The sequence below is a fragment of the Schistocerca cancellata genome, chromosome 7, assembly GCF_023864275.1.
Source record: "Schistocerca cancellata isolate TAMUIC-IGC-003103 chromosome 7, iqSchCanc2.1, whole genome shotgun sequence".
Taxonomy (NCBI): domain Eukaryota; kingdom Metazoa; phylum Arthropoda; class Insecta; order Orthoptera; family Acrididae; genus Schistocerca; species Schistocerca cancellata.
In genome coordinates, this window is record NC_064632.1 from 64,019,783 (window position 1) to 64,038,379 (window position 18,597).

Sequence of the window (18,597 nt, forward strand, 5' to 3'; positions counted from 1 at the left end):
GGCTCGCCAGCAACAAGCCCGACCAAATAGAGCGCACACGAATAAACCGTTTCCACTGTGAGGAACTTGTTCCTTGTTGCTCGAAAATGCGCATTGCGAAGCGGTGCGCCGGCCTCACGGAACGCGTCGGTCCTCTTTTGTTGGGTTTTAGCGGTGTGGTGCGGCACTTCCTGTGTGGACAACGTGCTGCCCTGTACTGTCACAGCTGTCAGTTTTCGCTGTTAATCGTGATCCACTCTTTACACATAACAACTTTAGTTCAATGTTACCAGATGAATAAATAAAAATCTCCTGTGGCTCACAGTTGAAACAAGTATTTTCATCTGAAGCCATTTCAGGGATGGGCGTGTCAATTCGAACTGGTTATCAGCACTCTAACTCATGTTGGCTACTTGATTTCTCTATCATACCACAAACAAATGTGTGTTCTCCTTTTTGGTGGCATACTCAAAAATTTTGATCAGGTGTATTAATTTGTGCTGGCCGCGGTAGACGAGTGGTTGTAGGCGCTTCATTCCGGAATCGCGCGACTGCTACGGTCGCAGGCTCGAATCCTGCCTCGTGCTTGGATGTGTGTGATGTCCTTAGGTTGGTTAGGTTTAAGTAGTTCTAAGTTCTAGGGGACTGATGACCTCAGACGTTAAGTCCCATAGAGTGCTCAGAGCCATTTGAACCATTTGCATTAATTTCAGACTATGGTAGTACTTTCATGGCAAATTCTCTAAAATTAATTTCTTACTTGTCACTTTTCTTCACACTAATACTGTTAAAAGTGTTTTACATTTAACACGTCAATATAAAATTCGAAATTTGTTGTATTTCTATTGCATTTTTACAACAAAAAGTGAAGCTGTAGAATTAAAAGTTAATTTGTCAAACTAAAAACTATCAGTAGGCCCTAATTTCGTATTTTCATTCTCGCCACTCCGTTTAATAGACAGCACACTTTTATTGAAGCTAAAACAATATAGTAGGTTCAGATCTTTCTGGTTTCATTAAAAACTTTTAAAAATTTCAGAGATTACCAAGGACCCAAGGAGAGGCAGCTAATATCAGCCAGGGACGGAGGTACGAACCGGCCCTGCTTGCAGCGTAATGTTTAACTACGTGAATCTAACCCGCCGAGTGTCTTGCAGCGTTATGTTTGACTACGTGAATCTAACACGCCGAGTGTAAAGAGAACCTTTAGGATGTCGCCATGTGGATGACCCGTTTCCTTCCGTAACGAAAGGCGCTATAGGAAGCAGATATTTTGAAGACAACTATTGCGACTTCTTTTTACGTTTATGCCGAAACATCTTGGCTTAAATTTTTTCTTAAAGATTCTACCATTGGGTATTACAGTGCGGCAGTGTGTTCTCGATATGTTTTTTACTGCAGAAGGATGCCATTTGAGTATTGGCTTTCAGTAGTAAGCTCTTCCGAAGGTTTTTTTTCTCAGTGTAAAAGCTTACTGTTGAAACCCATTAGTCAAATTTCTTCTGCGCATCCACACTAAGTAAGGTCCTAATTTATAACGATAGACACAAACAATGATCCATTCTTACAACACAAAAAGCAATATATTGCGAAATATTCAGTTAACAGTTATGAATGTGTAATGCATTATTTAATAACCTTCCTTTACTTATGCAAAATACTGCTTTACTTGTTCTTAGGCGAAGGTTGTACAACTGCTTCGTTGCTCAACCGCTTTACAGCTTCAGTGAATTTCTTCATTGTCATATAGTACCATAACGTCAATAACTCTTTTCCTAAAAATACAGTCCTCTGATGGCCTCAGATGTTAAGTCCCATAATGCTCAGAGACACTATTTTTGCTGTGCAGTTTAAGTTTTTAAAACGGTTTCTGCTCTTCCATAACGCGTGTTTTTATTTCCTAACGCTTTGGCAGGCCCTTTCTGTGTCGTGAGCTTGTGACACGTTGTTTTGAGCACCTATTTCACTGCCGAAGCACGTCAACGTCAATAACTAAACTTTCGCACTTTTACTCATAGTACTAATTGCTTCCTTTGCCCGTTACTACATAGGCCCAAGTGCGATAAATGGGCACTTTAGAATGAGTATCCTCTAAGTATTATAACTAATAGGTTTCAAAAATTTGGCCAGCTCTCTCGTCTTCATACAATCGTACTTCCGATCCGCTCCATCAGCTGTGGTAGATTGTTTGCACGACATGTGCTCATTGCTCGCCAGTAGCGCACACTGGCCATACTGTAGATTCTCGCTTTCCCAGTTACTCTTGCTCATTCAGGTTCACAGCGAGAAGACAATATGCTGGGATACAGTAAACGCCACGTGTACTGGTACCAAACACAATAACTGTTCTCTAGAGTTACTGTCAGGCCTGTTGGATGGGCTGATTTTTTATTTCATTATTTGTTATTTTTTTTGGCGGGGGTCTCTGAAGGCGTCGGGATAACTGAATGTTTTGCCGTGATCGGTTACTATACCAGCCAGGCCCTTTGAGATTGCACATATCGGTAATCCTGGATATGACAACCGGTGACGCATGCCTCACAGAATACGTAGTCCGTCGTACATATTTGGATAGTCAAAATCATTTTTTTTATTTCAATACGAAGAACAACAGAAATAATAAGCCATAAATAATTGTTTCACGCGATTCAGTTGGTCGAATTCGAATTAAGGAGGGAGACACTTGCTACAGAATCTCACCGCGATGACAAGCCCTGGTCTGTTATATGTCCAGATAAATGTACATGCTTACCGAACAGAAAAGATGTCAGCTATCCCCGCAGACATACCCGATTTTCTGTCAGCATGAACATATATTCTTCTGCATACACGGGCTACTACCGAAACTTCGCGAACTGTATCGGCTTCATTTCCATTCATTTAAAACTATCAATTACATTCGAGAAGAAAAGCTATATCAAACTGAGCTTGTTACGTCCTAGTGGAGTAAAGCATACGATCCGCAAAAATCAGTCTAATATTTGTGAAAGCGCTAATTGCCGATAAAGCTGCTAGCGAAGCGACTCACTACAACAATCAAGGGAATTTGTTTTAGATTCTAGCTAACTTTACGGCTTCAGGCGATTTCGAAGTTGTATGGAGGACCAGCTTGATGAAGACTCCTACATGTTTCCTACTGAACGTATAAGAAAGTTCTGATGTTCCTCAAGGATGATACATTTTACTTTTACTATTGAAAATGGCCTTCTGGCAAGATACTTATTTCATTAATGCGTGACGTCACTTTCAATAAGTGAACATCGATAGATGTTAGTTGCAGAGGTGTAAGCGTCTGCAACAATGTTCAACAATGACTATCAATTTTACACTAACAAATCCAAACAGTCAATTTTGTCACGCTATCGTTCGCACGGAAGTTTTATCTGGTTATAACTTCCAGTTCGGCGAAAACAAAAAAGGTGGAGAGAAATCATAAAGAAGAAATGGTACTGCAAGAACATTACGTCTGTGGCTTTTGGCTTAGGAATGGAAAGTGGTTTGCTTGCAATGTCACCCAAGGGTCGTTTCATAAACGAATTGGGTTCTGCTGTTAAAAGCGTAAACGTTGTTCGCTCATTTCCCTGTAAATTATATTTGAAAAAAGAAAGAAAATAAGACGCTTAGAAAACGCGGACTTAATTCCAAAACATGTTATTTTCATTGGATCACATATTTCCTTTCCAAGATATTGCAGTCGTTTTGTCACATTGTCTTAGGGCCAGCACAGTAACATTTAAAACTTGCTGTTTGCCCATGAGTAGCAAATTTCTGACAACAAATAGGAGGCACTGCAATATTTACGTTGACAGCTTGATACTATAACTGTCGATCCTTAAAAGATGACCTAAGAAAATATGTCAGTCCTTGCATTTTGTGTACTTTTCTTACACGCTTGCCTTCATCACATTTGTAGGGGGAAAACTGATTGGGTCACCAGCAAAATGAATACTGAGTGACAACCAGACATTCTACATAGCACAAGAATAATTTTATGCATGAGAGGTAGCTGGGTGAAACTGGGAGGTTCATTAAATTTTGTCAAAGAGCATAAATTATTGAAATAAGAATTAGTTATCAAAAGGACTACATAACCCCGAATTTAACAGCAAACGAGAGGCCTCCAATACTTATTGAAAGTTCAGTTTTAATCTCTAGACGACTAAAACAATTTCTTCAATAGCAATGTTAAAAATTAATAAGCGTAAATGTTGTCTGACATCTGAGGCCAAATACTACCTACGAACGCTTGATGAAATTGATGTAGAATTCTGAGCTATCACGGTAATTACCACCACGGAAAAGGGAATCGAAACACTGCTGGAACAACATATTTGAGCAAATTAACAAATTACTTGATGGAGCTGGTTCCATTCTGGTAGGCACTGAAAATGATTTAGTCTTTATTCTCACACAGTTCATACAATTCCGTTGCTGGCATCCTGCACAATCCAAATCCCGCGCCACCTACTATCAGAACAAATCATGGAATACAGGTGGTGGAGGAGGGGAGGAAAGAGACGAGACAGACAAGGTTTGCGCATCGCTGTGCTATAATCGTTTGTGGGGTAGAACTCACCACGCTCTCTGAATAGACCGGCATGCTGTTGCAACTGATTCTCGTGCAACCACAGTTCTGCTTCGTTGCTGTGACTAGCGGCATCCTGAGCGAACACACACATTAAAAGTTTCGTGAGCGAAAGGGAACAAGCGAGGCACAGCAGCAGACCCACCACCACCATGGGCCAGGGCCCGTGCCCGGGCCCTTGCTGCATACTTCAGTCACCGCAGCGGTAACAGACGCTAGTCATCACGACCCGGCGTTTCACTGGCATTTGAACGCGCACCTTACTAGCAACGCAGGCCGACAGTTTGCTCGCGATCACGGCAACAAATCTACTGTTTTATTCCCCCTCACGACAGGGATTTGCATCAGCGTAGCAGCTGCAGCGTACTGTGAAAGTGCTGCCATCTCTATTTGACAGTTGCATACTGAGTGGAATAAGCAAAGATTTTACACAGGGATACCCGAGAGAGAAGTCACGGACTATCAACGGTGTTAAACTACAGAGATAAATAAGTTCTTCATCAACATAATAATTAAAAAAACTATGTAGATATACTTTATATTTACAAAATAGTCTATTCGTTAAAATTCTCACTGATCTCAGCACACTGTACAAAGAGAAGTGCAGATATATTTATAGTCATTATCATTTTTGTAATTTAAACGATTTTAGTCATAATTACTTCAAATAATGTAAAGTGAAAGGAAAATAATAAGATATGAGTTTTAGATACCCATATATTGCCAAAACTAGTTATTCCCTCGCTGATAGTGTCACAGGGTATGGTCGATTTCAGGAGGTCGATTCTGCACAGTAGTGTGTACATACTGTCGTTCAAGGTTATGTTGTCGCAAAGAGGTTTACGTGGACTGTCTACTTCCTCATATTCATGGTTGTTCAGTGAAAGAGAGGCGTGTGTAAACAGTGTATCACCGCCCCTAAGCGGGAACCCAGTGTGTATTTTGCACCTCTACTGTGTTAAATAATGGCGTACACAGGTCAGATGGCCAGTCGTGAATTCCTGTGGGACATTTTTCAAAGGTACGTAACAGCAGGTGTTATCTGCTATGTGCTATCCTTGACAGTAAGTTCCCTCACGAAAACGTGATAGATGAGTCAGTGTCACAGCTCGAAGTACGTTGGTGACTGGATCCTTCCATGGCGTATTACTTCAATTCACAAATGCCTAGCAGGGAATTCCTGTGGGAAGCTTTCAGGAGGTACAGACAATTTTGCGTTTGTTTTTGTACTTATAAGAACTACAAATGCTGTCGTTATAATGGATAAGAGCATTTAATCGCGGCTGAGAGCGTGATTGTAATGTAAAGAAACAGGTTCTGCCCAGAACTAAGTTCTAATTTTGATATAAATGACTGTCGCTTTTTATTTCTCATATTGCGGTGGACTCGTCGTACATCGTGTAGGAATTGTTTGCGTCTCGTTAAAGATGTAAGAGATAGGGTAAAAAAAGATAGGTTCATCAGTAGGCTACTTCTCGCAAAACTCTGAACATGTCAGTAGTTAAGTCTGACAATTTCAAATTTATTATTGTTATTAAAATGTTAACTGTTTGATTGCCCATAAAACACCTCCAGTATCGTACTGTGTTGTATGTATAGCTAAGTTTCCAAGTTAGTCACAATATTATTTAAGTATACCCACGTACTAGTCATTTAAGAACATTCCTTGTAGATGACTAATTTCTTAAAGTTTATGCAACTTCTAGGTTAATAGGGAAAGCATAAGTAAACAAAGGGAAAAAAAGTAGCACACAACTTCCAAAGAGGGGGGGGGGGGGGGGGAAGGGGAGTTTTGTTGCTGCATCGTCCTTGCCAGACAAGTAAAAACACTTTTGCAGCTTCACTTGACGACAGTCACTGATAAAAGTTTTCTGTGCCACAAGTTCTGTGCATACTTCAGAGATCAGTATTGGACACAGATGCCGTGAACAAAATCTCAGCTTTTCTGGGGGTACTCTCCATTGACATGCGGAGCAGTAAGGTAAGGGCACCTATAGTCGACACGTTAAGAGAATTTTTTCTTATTTTTTAATATTATGGCCATACTATTAAATAATTATAGGTTCTAAAATTATTTTCTGGAACCTGAGAGTATCAGCTTTCATCTAAAAAATATCATGTCTTGTAAAAATGAAGTTGTATGTTTTTCTAAATAAAGTGGAATGTGAGCCCTTGAATTGCACCTAAAATAGACACTCTAAAATGGCCATGTTTCTAAAGTTGACGATTTTGGCACCTATAGTCGACATAATTCCCATATCCCCAAAATTAGACAAGGATGGAAAGAAAACGGCAATGCTAGTCACACCAATTTTTTTTAATTATTATTTAAGTTTAACTGCAAACATTTTCAGTATGTGTAAATCTCCTGAAGTACATGTAAATATAGTCCTTAAATATTAACATTCCTTACCAAATTATTGATTATCTTTAAACAGATGAGTAAAAGCAACTGAAAATTCAGAAAGGAGCTTACTGCTGAAAATTAATGTTTACAAAAGAATGTCAGAAACCAATGTATGACCTACTTTTCTTTTACATTAAGCAACTTTTTGAAAACGTATTTGATCCTTTCCCCCATCACTGACAGTTCAGGCATCTCTACATCGTCAATTATTTGATGGTGAGAGATAAAGGAAATATCAGTTTCATTTGCTAAAAACTCTGTATTACTTATATCAGTACTTTTCAGTCCCACAACTTTTATAAGATCTTTTGACACCTCTTGAACCACACAAAGCGAACTGAAGAGTGACGTATTTCGTTTTCCTCCAACAAATTTTTGCAATGATAAAATCCGCTTCTTTCACATTCTTTTCACTGGTACTTTCTAATGACATTTCGTCAGAATCTTGTTCATATAATTCTGAGTCACTGTCCATTAATGGAACTTCACTCTCATCTGAAGTATCTGAATCGGACACCACCACTTTCTTTTTCCCTTTCTTGGCTAGTCTTTCTTCCCTCTTCTTTTGCTGAATAATTTTCTTGTCCTCTGTGGCCTTCTTCCTTTCTTGTTTCTCCGTTTCCAGTTTCTTTTTCATTTCCTCCTTTTTTTAGGAAGTAATTTATCATTTGAGGAGATGTGACAACAGCTGGAATTTTTTCACTCTTTCTCGTTACTCTAATTGGAGCACTAAGACTAGGCCAAAAGAAAGCTCTTTTAAAGAGTGATGGTACAAATCCTGCACTAATGGATGGTTTTGGCTCATTTATTGTCATTATGGCTTTTTGTGGAGTGCTAAGTTCTAGAAGTGTCATTGACTGTGTTGTATTTCCCACTTCTTGAAGTTGAGAAGGTTGTTCTGGTGATGAAGCTCAGCAAGGCCTCCTGTGGTGCAGATGATGGTGCTGGTGAGGTTTCTTGCTGAGACAGATCATGTATAGCTTGTTGACTTATTTTCCACAAAAGTTTGTAGTCTCTCTGGTCCAATTTGATCTTCGAGCCAAGCTATGTGCTTTTTCAGCTGGGGCTCTGGGGTTGCTGTTGTTGTTGTTGTTGTTGTTGCCACTTGTGGCTCAGTGACATCTAATTCTGGAACTAAAACAGCTTCTGCATTCCAGGGAAATAATCCACATTTACCGAACCCATTCTGAAGGATCTCGGTCGTTACACCATCTAGAACTGAACTGAGCACCTGTGCAAAGTTTTGTTTATTTAAGTGTCCGTTCTCCATGCGCCATTCTTGCACGTTTTGCTTCCAACACATTTTTAGAGTACGGAACACAGCGACATCCATAGGTTGCTAAATGTGTGTTGCATTTGGATATAGGGCCACTTTCTCAGTGCCCTTCTCTGCACAAAACTGACTCAGGGGCAGTGACAAGTGTATGACCATCCAGAAACAAAACAATTTGGAACTGAAATCCTTTCTTTACAAACAACAGGTAGAAAATGTTGGCAATATACTCATAGAAATTTTCATGGTTCATCCGCCCACTTTCTGAGTGCCCAATGGCCCATTCCTTTGGTACTGCTGTGGCTACAGCTGCTGGTATTCTGGTGTACGTGAAAGAAAATGTTCAGAATGTAAACTAGGCTTGCTAGAGAATACAGATACAAAAATTAATAAACAGGTAAAACTATTTACTTAAATACAATCATTGGTGGAACAAGTTCCCCAACAGCATTTCCCATAAAGAGTGTTGTTATGTTCTCCTTTTCATCGTTTCCAGCCCCTTGATACACTGTCTTCGATCCTCGTTCAGCCAGAACCTTTCCACCCTTTGGATTGAGGAAGAAGGAAGTTTTGTCTCCATTAAATATTCTACTTGGGTCCTCAAACACTGAAATTAGCTCCCTCTCCTCTAAATAACTATGAACCTCCTCAAACCAAAATTTAATATTATCTTGAGTGGCATTTCTTCGGATTGTAGTTAAATTTTGGCAAATTCTTGGGCTTAAATTGTGACGTCTTTGCATAAAGCCATTGTACCATTTCTGACTGGGAAAAGACTCTCTTACTTTAAACTTTAATTTATCAGCCAACTTTCTAGCAGAATACAACAATGTCTGTTTCGAAACTGGGATCCCTCTTTTCCCCATCATTATTATCCATTCAGCTAGCAAATTTTCCTGATCTGCTGAAAATGCTGTAGACACTCCAATTTTCATTTGTAATGGGACCTACCATTGTGTTTCCCCATCAAAGTTACCCTTGGAATCCCAATTGTTTTGAAGCATAAGAATAGCTCATTCCACAGTTCACTGCATCAATGGCCTCTATCAAAGACTCTTGTAAGTACCCCCCTGCGGGTTCGGGGGTTAGAATAGGCCCGCGGTATTCCTGCCTGTCGTAAGAGGCGACTAAAAGGAGTCTCACATGTTTTGGCCTTATGTGATGGTCCCCTCTCGGGTTTGACCTCCATCTTTCTAAATTATTCCGAAGAGCGAGCCAATTGGGGAAGGGCGCCTTACATGGTGCACTGTATCCGTCGTACAATTAGACCTTTAGCCGTCTTTCTCGTCGTTGCAATGGTGTCCCGCTCGTTTTCGATCTCTTGGGCGATTACCACACTGCACTCTGCAGTGTTTCTTTTAACTGCGACGACGACCTTGGCCATTTTTGCACCTAAGATCCAGCACGGTAGCCAGTCCGTTGTGATGGGGCCGCCATGTACCCTCTTGGTTGTAGCCCCCTGACAACACAGGGATCGCTCTACTGATGCCTGCGCCGTTAACTCCCCACGTATGCCAAGGAGTAGATGCCTATCCTCCTGGGGTATCAGGACTCCCGGCAACGGCCATCCTGCCAGGTGGCCTTTGCTGTGGCTGGGTGGCGCCCGTGGGGAGGGCCCTTGGTCGGAGTAGGTGGCATCAGGGCGGATGACCCGCAATGAAGCGTGGTACATCATCTCTCGCTGGCGGCCAGCCGCCAGCAGTCTCTAAGCGTTCTCGGGCTCAATTTAATGCTCAGAAGTACGATCCGAAAACGTTCCCCTCCCTGGCCACACCGTGGGAAGAGCGTAAGTCCCAGGATGGAGGTAACAGTTATTCGCCCCGATTCTTAGTTTGCACGAGAGCTGATGGGGAGTCTTTTGTCTCCACAAAGCCTCAGTTCTTCGTCGAGCATTTAGAGGACAAGTTTGGGGAGGTGGAGGGCTTGTCTAAAATGCGCTCTGGCTCAGTACTGATACAAGCGGCATCCTCCGCCCAGTCACGCAGGTTACTTGCTTGTGACAAGTTGGGGGATGTTAACGTTACTATTACTCCACATAAGAGTTTAAATATGGTCCAGGGTGTTATTTTCCATAGGGACCTCCTTTTGCAGTCTGATGACGAGCTGCGCGCCAACTTAGAACGTAGAGGTGTTCATTTCGTCCGGCGCGTTCATCGGGGTCCGAGGGACAATCAGGTTGCTACCGGTGCCTTCATCTTGGCCTTCGAGGGTGATACGTTACCGGAAAAGGTCAAGGTGATGGTCTACCGATGTGACGTCAAGCCCTATATCCCTCCCCCGATGCGGTGCTTCAAGTGCTGGAAGTTCGGCCATATGTCTTCCCGCTGCACTTCCAGCCTCACATGTCGAGATTGCGGACGCCCATCTCATCCCGATACTCCATGTGCCCCGCCTCCCATCTGCGTCAACTGCGGGGAGCACCATTCACCTTGCTCGCCAGACTGCAGAATATTCCAGAAAGAGCGCAAAATCATGGAATATAAGACCCTGGACCGACTGACTTATACTGAGGCCAAACGGAAATACGACCGATTACATCCTGTGCGAATGACAACTTCCTACGCCGCTGCTACAACACCTGTGCTAGCCCCATCAGTTTCACGCCTTCCGGCCGGATCGACGAGTGGTACAACTCCTCCTGCCCCCTTGCCAGTGGGGGGCTCTACCCACCGGGTTGCTCCTGTGCCACCTACCTCAGGAGCAACACCATCCCCCCCCATCGGGGACGTTGGTCCCCGCTTCTAAGCCGGAGAAGTGTCCAACTTCTTCGGCTTCTCACGCTCGCAAGGGGTCCCTTGGGTCCCTCCCTTCCCAGGTTTCCACCGGCGGGAAGGCTGACGATCGACAGTGGCGTAAGTGCCCACAATCTGCAGGTCGAAGGGCTTCCCGATCCTCCTCAGTCCCGGAGACTGAATCGGTGAAGCCCTCCCAGCCAGTTAAACCCAAGGAGCAGCATGAGAAATCAAAGAAGAGCAGCTCTAAGCCCAAGGAACGCGCGGTGGTAGCCACCCCATCGCAACCTTCTAGCTCTGCGTCTGGGGACGAGGTGGAGATTCTGGCGTCCGCTGAGGACCTCGATCTCGCCGGTCCCTCAGACGCCGTGAATAGCAATAGCACTAGCACGGGTGCTCAATCGGAGGCAGCAGGTGACCCAGCGGCGTAATCTGCCGTCCCAGTCCCGGCACGCCTTTCTCAGCCATGGACAAAACCATCCTCCAGTGGAACTGCAGCGGTTTCTTCCACCATCTAGCTGAGCTCCGCCAACTTATCAGCCTTCACCCTTTCCTCTGCATTGCTCTGCAGGAAACTTGGTTTCCAGCAATGCGCACCCCCGCCCTCCGTGGCTATCGGGGTTATTATAAGAACCGAGCAGCTTATGAAAGGGTGTCTGGTGGCGTCTGCATCTATGTCCTTAACTCTCTTCACAGCGAGTCTGTCCCTCTACAAACAGCTTTAGAGGCTGTCGCTGTTAGGGTGTGGACGCCGCAGGCTCTTACCGTCTGCAGTATTTACCTTCCACCGGAGGGTGATGTCGCGCAGCATGTCCTGGCTGCGCTGATAGCCCAATTGCCGCCACCTTTCTTATTACTGGGCGACTTTAACGCCCATAACCCTCTGTGGGGTGGGTCAGTGGCAACAGGTCGAGGCGCCACCGTTGAGCATTTATTGTCGCAGCTCGATCTCTCGATTTTGAATGATGGTGCCTCCACACACTTCAGTGTGGCGCATGGCACCTACTCCGCCATTGACCTTTCAATCTGTAGCCCTAGCCTCTTACCATCTGTCCACTGGAGTGTGCATGACGACCTGTGTGGTAGTGACCACTTTCCGATTTTTCTGTCACTACCACAGCGTCACTCTTCTGGGCGCCCTAGCAGATGGGCTATGAATAAGGCTGACTGGGACTTGTTCTCCTCCACTGCCGCTATTGAGCCTCTCTCAACTGATGCCATTGATGCGGTGGTTACATCGGTCACCGCCGGCATCGTCACTGCCGCCGAGTCTGCCATTCCCCATTCTTCTGGGTCCCCTCGGCGGAGGGCTGTGCCTTGGTGGTCGCCTGAGATCGCTGAAGCGATTAAAGATCGCCGGCGGGCGCTCCAGCGTCACAAGCGACATCCCTCCATGGACCACCTTATTGCCTTCAAACGGCTGCGTGCGCGGGCCCGCCTCCTTATCCGCCAAGGCAAGAAGGAGTGCTGGGAGCGGTATGTGTCCACCATTGGCCTCCATGTCACTCCATCGCAGGTCTGGGCCAAGATTCGACGGGTCTTCGGCTATCGGACCCCTGCCAGCGTCCCTGCGCTCTCACTGCATGGAGCAGTTTGTACTGACTCCGACGTCATTGCAAACCGCTTAGCAGAGCATTTTGCTATGAGTTCCGCTTCTGCGAATTACCCCCAGGCCTTCCGCTCCATTAAAGAGCGGATGGAACGTCGGAGCCTTTCTTTTCGCACCAACGCTTCTGAACCCTACAACGCTCCATTCAGTGAGTGGGAATTTCAGAGTGCCCTTGCCGCTTGCCCTGATACCGCTCACGGGCCAGATCGCATCCACTGTCAGATGCTGAAACACCTTTCAGTGGACTGCAAGCGACGCCTCCTCGACCTTTACAACCGTCTCTGGGTCGAGGGTGAGTTTCCGTCGCAATGGCGGGAAAGTATTGTCATCCCCATTTTGAAACCTGGAAAGAACCCTCTGGAGGTGGACAGCTACCGTCCCATTAGTCTCACCAACGTTCTTTGCAAGTTGCTTGAACGGATGGTGAGCCGGCGCTTAAATTGGGTGCTGGAGTCTCGGGGCCTTCTGGCTCCGTCTCAGGGTGGGTTCCGTAAAGGCCGCTCCGCCACCGACAATCTGGTGAGCCTTGAGTCGGCCATCCGTACAGCCTTTGCCCGCCGTCAGCACCTGGTCGCTGTCTTTTTCGACATGCGGAAGGCGTACGATACGACATGGCGTCATCACATCCTTTCTACGCTTCATGGATGGGGTCTTCGGGGCCCTCTGCCGATCTTTATCAGAAATTTTCTGTCGTATCGTACCTTCCGCGTGCAAGTCGCGGCCTCGTATAGTTCCTCCCTCGTCCAGGAGAATGGGGTACCCCAGGGCTCTGTCCTCAGTGTCTGCCTGTTTTTAATTGCAATAAACGGTCTCGCTGCGACAGTGGGAAATTCTGTCTCCGCTTCCCTGTATGCTGACGACTTCTGTCTTTACTATAGTTCTATTAGCATTGCAGCAGCTGAACGTCAGCTACAGGGCGCAATCCGCAAGGCGCAGTCTTGGGCTGTAGCGCGTGGTTTTCAGTTTTCGGCAGCCAAGACCCGCGTTATGCATTTCTGCCGGCGCCGAACGGTCCATCCTGAGCCGCGGCTTTATCTTGCCGACGAACTTCTAGCTGTGGTGGAGACCCACAGGTTTTTGGGTGTCCTTTTTGATGCCCGGTTGACTTGGCTGCCTCATATCCGGCAGCTTAAACAAGCGTGTTGGCGGCATCTCAACGCCCTGCGTTGTTTGAGCCACACCCGCTGGGGCGCCGACCGATCTACCCTGTTGCGGCTCTACCAGGCGTTAATCCAGTCTCGCCTGGATTATGGGTGCCTAGCTTATGGCTCAGCATCCCCATCTGCGTTGCGGGTGCTGGACCCAATTCTCCACAGCGGGATACGCCTTGCCACTGGTGCTTTCCGCACCAGCCCTGTGGACAGCGTCCTAGTGGAGGCAGGTGTACCTCCACTGCGGTTCCGACGCCAACGTTTGCTGGCCGCTTATACTGCCCATGTTTTTAGCTTGCCCGGGCATCCAAATTATCGTGTCCTGTTCCCGCAGTCAGTCGTCCATCTGCCAGACCGTCGGCCCCGGTCGGGTTGTCCGATCGCCGTACGCATCAAGGAGCTTCTGTGCGGGCTTGGGTTTTTCCCAGTTCCACCTCCTTTCCGGGCGCCTCTGCGTACACCCCCGTGGTGTGTTCCTCGCCCTTGCCTTCGGCTCGACTTGGCACAGGGCTCGAAGGACTCGGTCCCTCCAGAGGCCTTCCGCCGCCGCTTTTATTCCATCCTGGCCACGTATCAGGGCTCTGGAATTGTTTACACCGACGGTTCGATGGTTGCTGGTCGTGTCGGGTATGCGCTAACTCTAGGGGACCATTCCGAACAACGGTCCTTGGCGGCTGGCTGCAGCGTTTACACTGCTGAGCTAGTCGCCATCTTTCGTGCCCTAGAGTATATCCGCTCCTGCTCAGGTGAGTCCTTCGTTATCTGTAGCGATTCCCTGAGCGGTTTACGAGCTCTCGACCAGTGTTTTCCTCGTTCTCGTCTGGTGATGGCTATCCATGAGTCCCTGCATACTCTTGCGCATTGCGGCCGCTCTGTGGTCTTTGTGTGGACCCCCGGTCATGTCGGTATCCCGGGCAATGAACATGTTGACCGCCTGGCGAAAGAGGCCACGAGTAAACAGTCTCTGGACGTTGGCCTCCCAGAGACTGATTTGCGGGCAGTCCTCCGCCGAAAAGTTTTTGCGCTTTGGGACGCTGAATGGCGCAATCGGATCATGCCCAATAAACTCCGTGCAATCAAGGAGACGTCGACTGTGTGGCAGTCATCCCTGCGAGCCAACCGCAGGGACTCTGTCGTCCTTTGTCGGCTCCGCATTGGCCACTCCCACCCGACACACAGTTATTTACTGCGCCGGGAGGACCCTCCTGTATGTCGCTGCGGGGCGGCTTTGACAGTGGCCCACATTTTGTTGGCCTGCCCCCTTTTAGCTGTGGTCAGGCAGACATTTGCGCTGCCTGATACGCTCCCTGCCCTCTTATGTGATGACCCTGGTATGGCTGCCTTAGTTTTACGTTTTATTAGGGCAGGGAGTTTTTATTCTTTCATCTGAGTGTTTGTTCTGTTCTTTTGTGTTGATTCTGGCCATTGGCCTACGATTTTACGCTGAGTTTTTAATGTGTTCTCGGTGGTTGGCTTTTCCTTTTTATCTCTATGGTCGGCCACCCACTGTCACACTCTGTGTGATTTTAATTTGTTTCGTCTGATCTCTGTAGGAGTATTTCTTGTCCTGTGTCGTCTGACGTCTTTCCTGTTGTTCGTTTTTTTTTATTCTCTTTGGGTGGTTTTACTTTTTTTTTTGGAAAAAGGGACCGATGACCGTCGCAGTCTGGTCCCTTTAATCCCCCCAAACCAACCAATCTTGTAAGTATTGTTGATACTTCTTTGGACCCATGTTTCCGAAAAAAAAAAACAGTTAAAAATAACAATTATTTAGAATACTGATAATAGAAAATAAAAGATTTAAAATTATCAGATACCACTCCCAAATTACACTTGAATACCTAAAGCTGACACCCTATGTCAATTATGGGTTCTAAGTGACATAGCTTAATAAAACTAATATCATTATGAACAGCATTAAAGTTACTTTCAGATACAGTCTAAAACTCAAGTTGTAATAGGAAACCTAAAGTTGACACCCCTGTCATATTTAACGTTATGTTAATTTAAAAGAACCAATTGTTGACATACTTGTGAGTGCGTAAAGTACTAATTTTATCCCACACTCAACAAAACAAAGGCAACAATAGTCTTTTCAGTAACACAAAGGAATTATACAGAAAGAAGTTGAACCACACTGAATGAAACTTACCTGCTTGCCATTTTCTTAAGGTTTGCTTCTTACTTCTGTCTGCAGTTTAGGTCATAACAAATGTGGCTTTCCACTCCCAAAACCACCCCCCCCTGCGGGTTCGGGGGTTCGAATAGGCCCGCGGTATACCTGCCTGTCGTAAGAGGCGACTAAAAGGAGTCTCACATGTTTCGGCCTTATGTGATGGTCCCCTCTCGGGTTTGACCTCCATCTTTCTAAATTCTTCCGAAGAGCGAGCCAATTGGGGAAGGGCGCCTTACATGGTGCACTGTATCCGTCGTGCAATTAGACCTTTAGCCGTCTTTCTCGTCGTTGCAATGGTGTCCCGCTCGTTTTCGATCTCTTGGGCGATTACCACACTGCACTCTGCAGTGTTTCTTTTAACTGCGACGACGACCTTGGCCATTTTTGCACCTAAGATCCAGCACGGTAGCCAGTCCGTTGTGGTGGGGCCGCCATGTACCCTCTTGGTTGTAGCCCCCTGACAACACAGGGATCGCTCTACTGATGCCTGCGCCGTTAACTCCCCACGTATGCCAAGGAGTAGATGCCCATCGCCCTGGGGCATCGGGACTCCCGGCAATGGCCATCCTGCCAGGTGGCCTTTGCCGTGGCTGGGTGGCGCCCGTGGGGAGGGCCCTTGGTCAGAGTAGGTGGCATCAGGGCGGATGACCCGCAATGAAGCGTGGTACATCATCTATCGCTGGTGGGCCTCCACCAGCAGTCTCTAAGCAATCGAGGTCTAACCTCAACGGGAAGAAATTGGATCAGAGATCGTTTCCCTCCCTAGCTACTCCATGGGAGGAACGTCTTGCTAAAGAAGGCAGTGGAGAATATTCACCCCGGTACCTCGTGTGCACACGGGTTGATGGAGAATCGTTCATGTCGACCAAGCCCCAGTTTTTTGTGGAGCGTTTAGAGGACAAGTTCGGGGAGGTGGAGGGCTTGTCCAAGATGCGCTCTGGTTCTGTGCTCATCAAAACGGCATCCTCTGCCCAGTCACGGAGGTTGCTCAATTGTGACAAGTTGGGGGATGTTTCCGTTAGCATCACGCCGCATAAGAGTCTGAACATGGTCCAGGGTATTATATTCCACCGGGATCTTCTTCTGCAGTCCGACGATGAATTACGCGCCAACCTCGAACGACGAGGTGTTCACTTCGTCCGGCGCGTCCATCGGGGTCCGAGGGATAATCAGGTAGCCACCGGTGCCTTCATCTTGGCCTTCGAAGGTGATGTTTTACCCGAAAAGGTCAAGGTGATGGTTTACCGTTGTGATGTGAAACCATATATCCCTCCTCCGATGCGGTGTTTTAAATGCTGGAAGTTCGGGCACATGTCATCTCGCTGTACTTCGAGCATCACGTGTCGGGATTGCGGACGTCCTTCGCATCCTGATACTCCATGTGCTCCGCCTCCCATCTGTGTTAACTGTGGAGAACACCATTCCCCCTGCTCACCGGACTGTCGGATCTTCCAGAAGGAAAGGAAGATAATGGAATATAAGACCCTGGACCGCCTAACCTACACCGAGGCCAGGCGCAAATATGAGCGGCTCCATCCCGTGCCCATGACGTCTACCTATGCCACTGCTGCAACACGAGTTCGCTCTCAGCTCTGCCAAAATTCACCGGCCCCCTTGGTTGCGGGGGGCACTTCACTCCCTGTTGCTCCTGCTCCATCTCTTTCAGGAGCAACACCACCCCAACCACCGGGGACATCTGTTCCCCCTTCACAGCCGGAGAAGCGTGAGCCTTCTTCGGCTCCTCTCACCCGGAAGGGGTCCCTTGGGGCCCTCCCATCCCAGGCTTTGCCCAGTGCCAAAGCGGACGCCCGCAAGTTTGTCAAACAACCACCAGTCGCTGGTCGTAGGGCGTCACGGTCGTCTTCAGTCCCTGAGACTGACCCAGTGAGGCCCTCCCAGCCAGACCCACCTAAGGCACAGCGCGCAAAGCAGTCGAAGAAAAAGGCTCCCAAGCATCCTGAAATTGCGGTGGCACCTGTCCCTCCGCAACCTGCTCCCTCTGCATCCGAAGATGAGGTGGAGATTCTGGCGTCCGCTGAGGACATGGATCTCGCCAGTCCCTCGGATGCAATAGATAGCTGTTGTCCAGGTGGTGACTCAGTAGCAGCAGGGGCCCCGGAGGCGTAATCTGCCTCCCCAGTCCCTTCACGCCTTTCCCATCCATGGCTAATACCATCCTCCAGTGGAACTGCAGCGGTTTCTTCCACCATCTAGCTGAGCTCCGCCAACTTCTCAGCCGTCATCCTTTCCTTTGCATTGCTCTGCAGGAAACTTGGTTTCCAGCAATGCGAACCCCCGCCCTCCGTGGCTATCGGGGTTATTTTAAGAACCGGGCAGCTTATGAAAGGGTGTCTGGTGGCGTCTGCATCTATGTCCTTAACTCTCTTCACAGCGAGTTTGTACCTCTACAAACAGCTTTAGAGGCTGTCGCTGTTCGGGTGTGGACGCCACAGGCTATCACCGTCTGCAGTATTTACCTTCCACCTGATGGTGCTGTCGCACACCATGTCCTGGCTGCTCTGATAGCCGAACTGCCGCCACCTTTTTTGCTGCTGGGCGATTTCAATGCCCACAACCCTCTATGGGGTGGGACTGTCTCCGATGTTCGCGGTCGGGCCGTGGAGCATGTGTTGGCTCAGCTCGACCTTAGCCTCTTGAACACCGGTGCTCCCACGCATTTCAGTG

General features: G+C 47.0%; 1 protein-coding gene across 2 annotated transcripts in view; it reads left to right on the forward strand.

Annotated features, from left to right (window-relative positions):
• The first annotated feature begins 5,379 nt into the window (after positions 1-5,379).
• The window catches only part of LOC126092300 (programmed cell death protein 6), a 48,760-nt gene continuing 35,542 nt past the window's right edge, over positions 5,380-18,597 (forward strand). Inside the window, exon 1 of one of the 2 annotated variants that reach the window (XM_049907821.1) lies at positions 5,380-5,585. In XM_049907821.1, the coding sequence (XP_049763778.1) occupies positions 5,530-5,585 (56 nt within the window). In that variant the 5' untranslated portion in view covers positions 5,380-5,529. Of the gene's footprint in view, positions 5,586-5,620; positions 5,765-18,597 lie in introns of those variants that run through there. The other variant, XM_049907820.1, reaches the window with a different exon arrangement.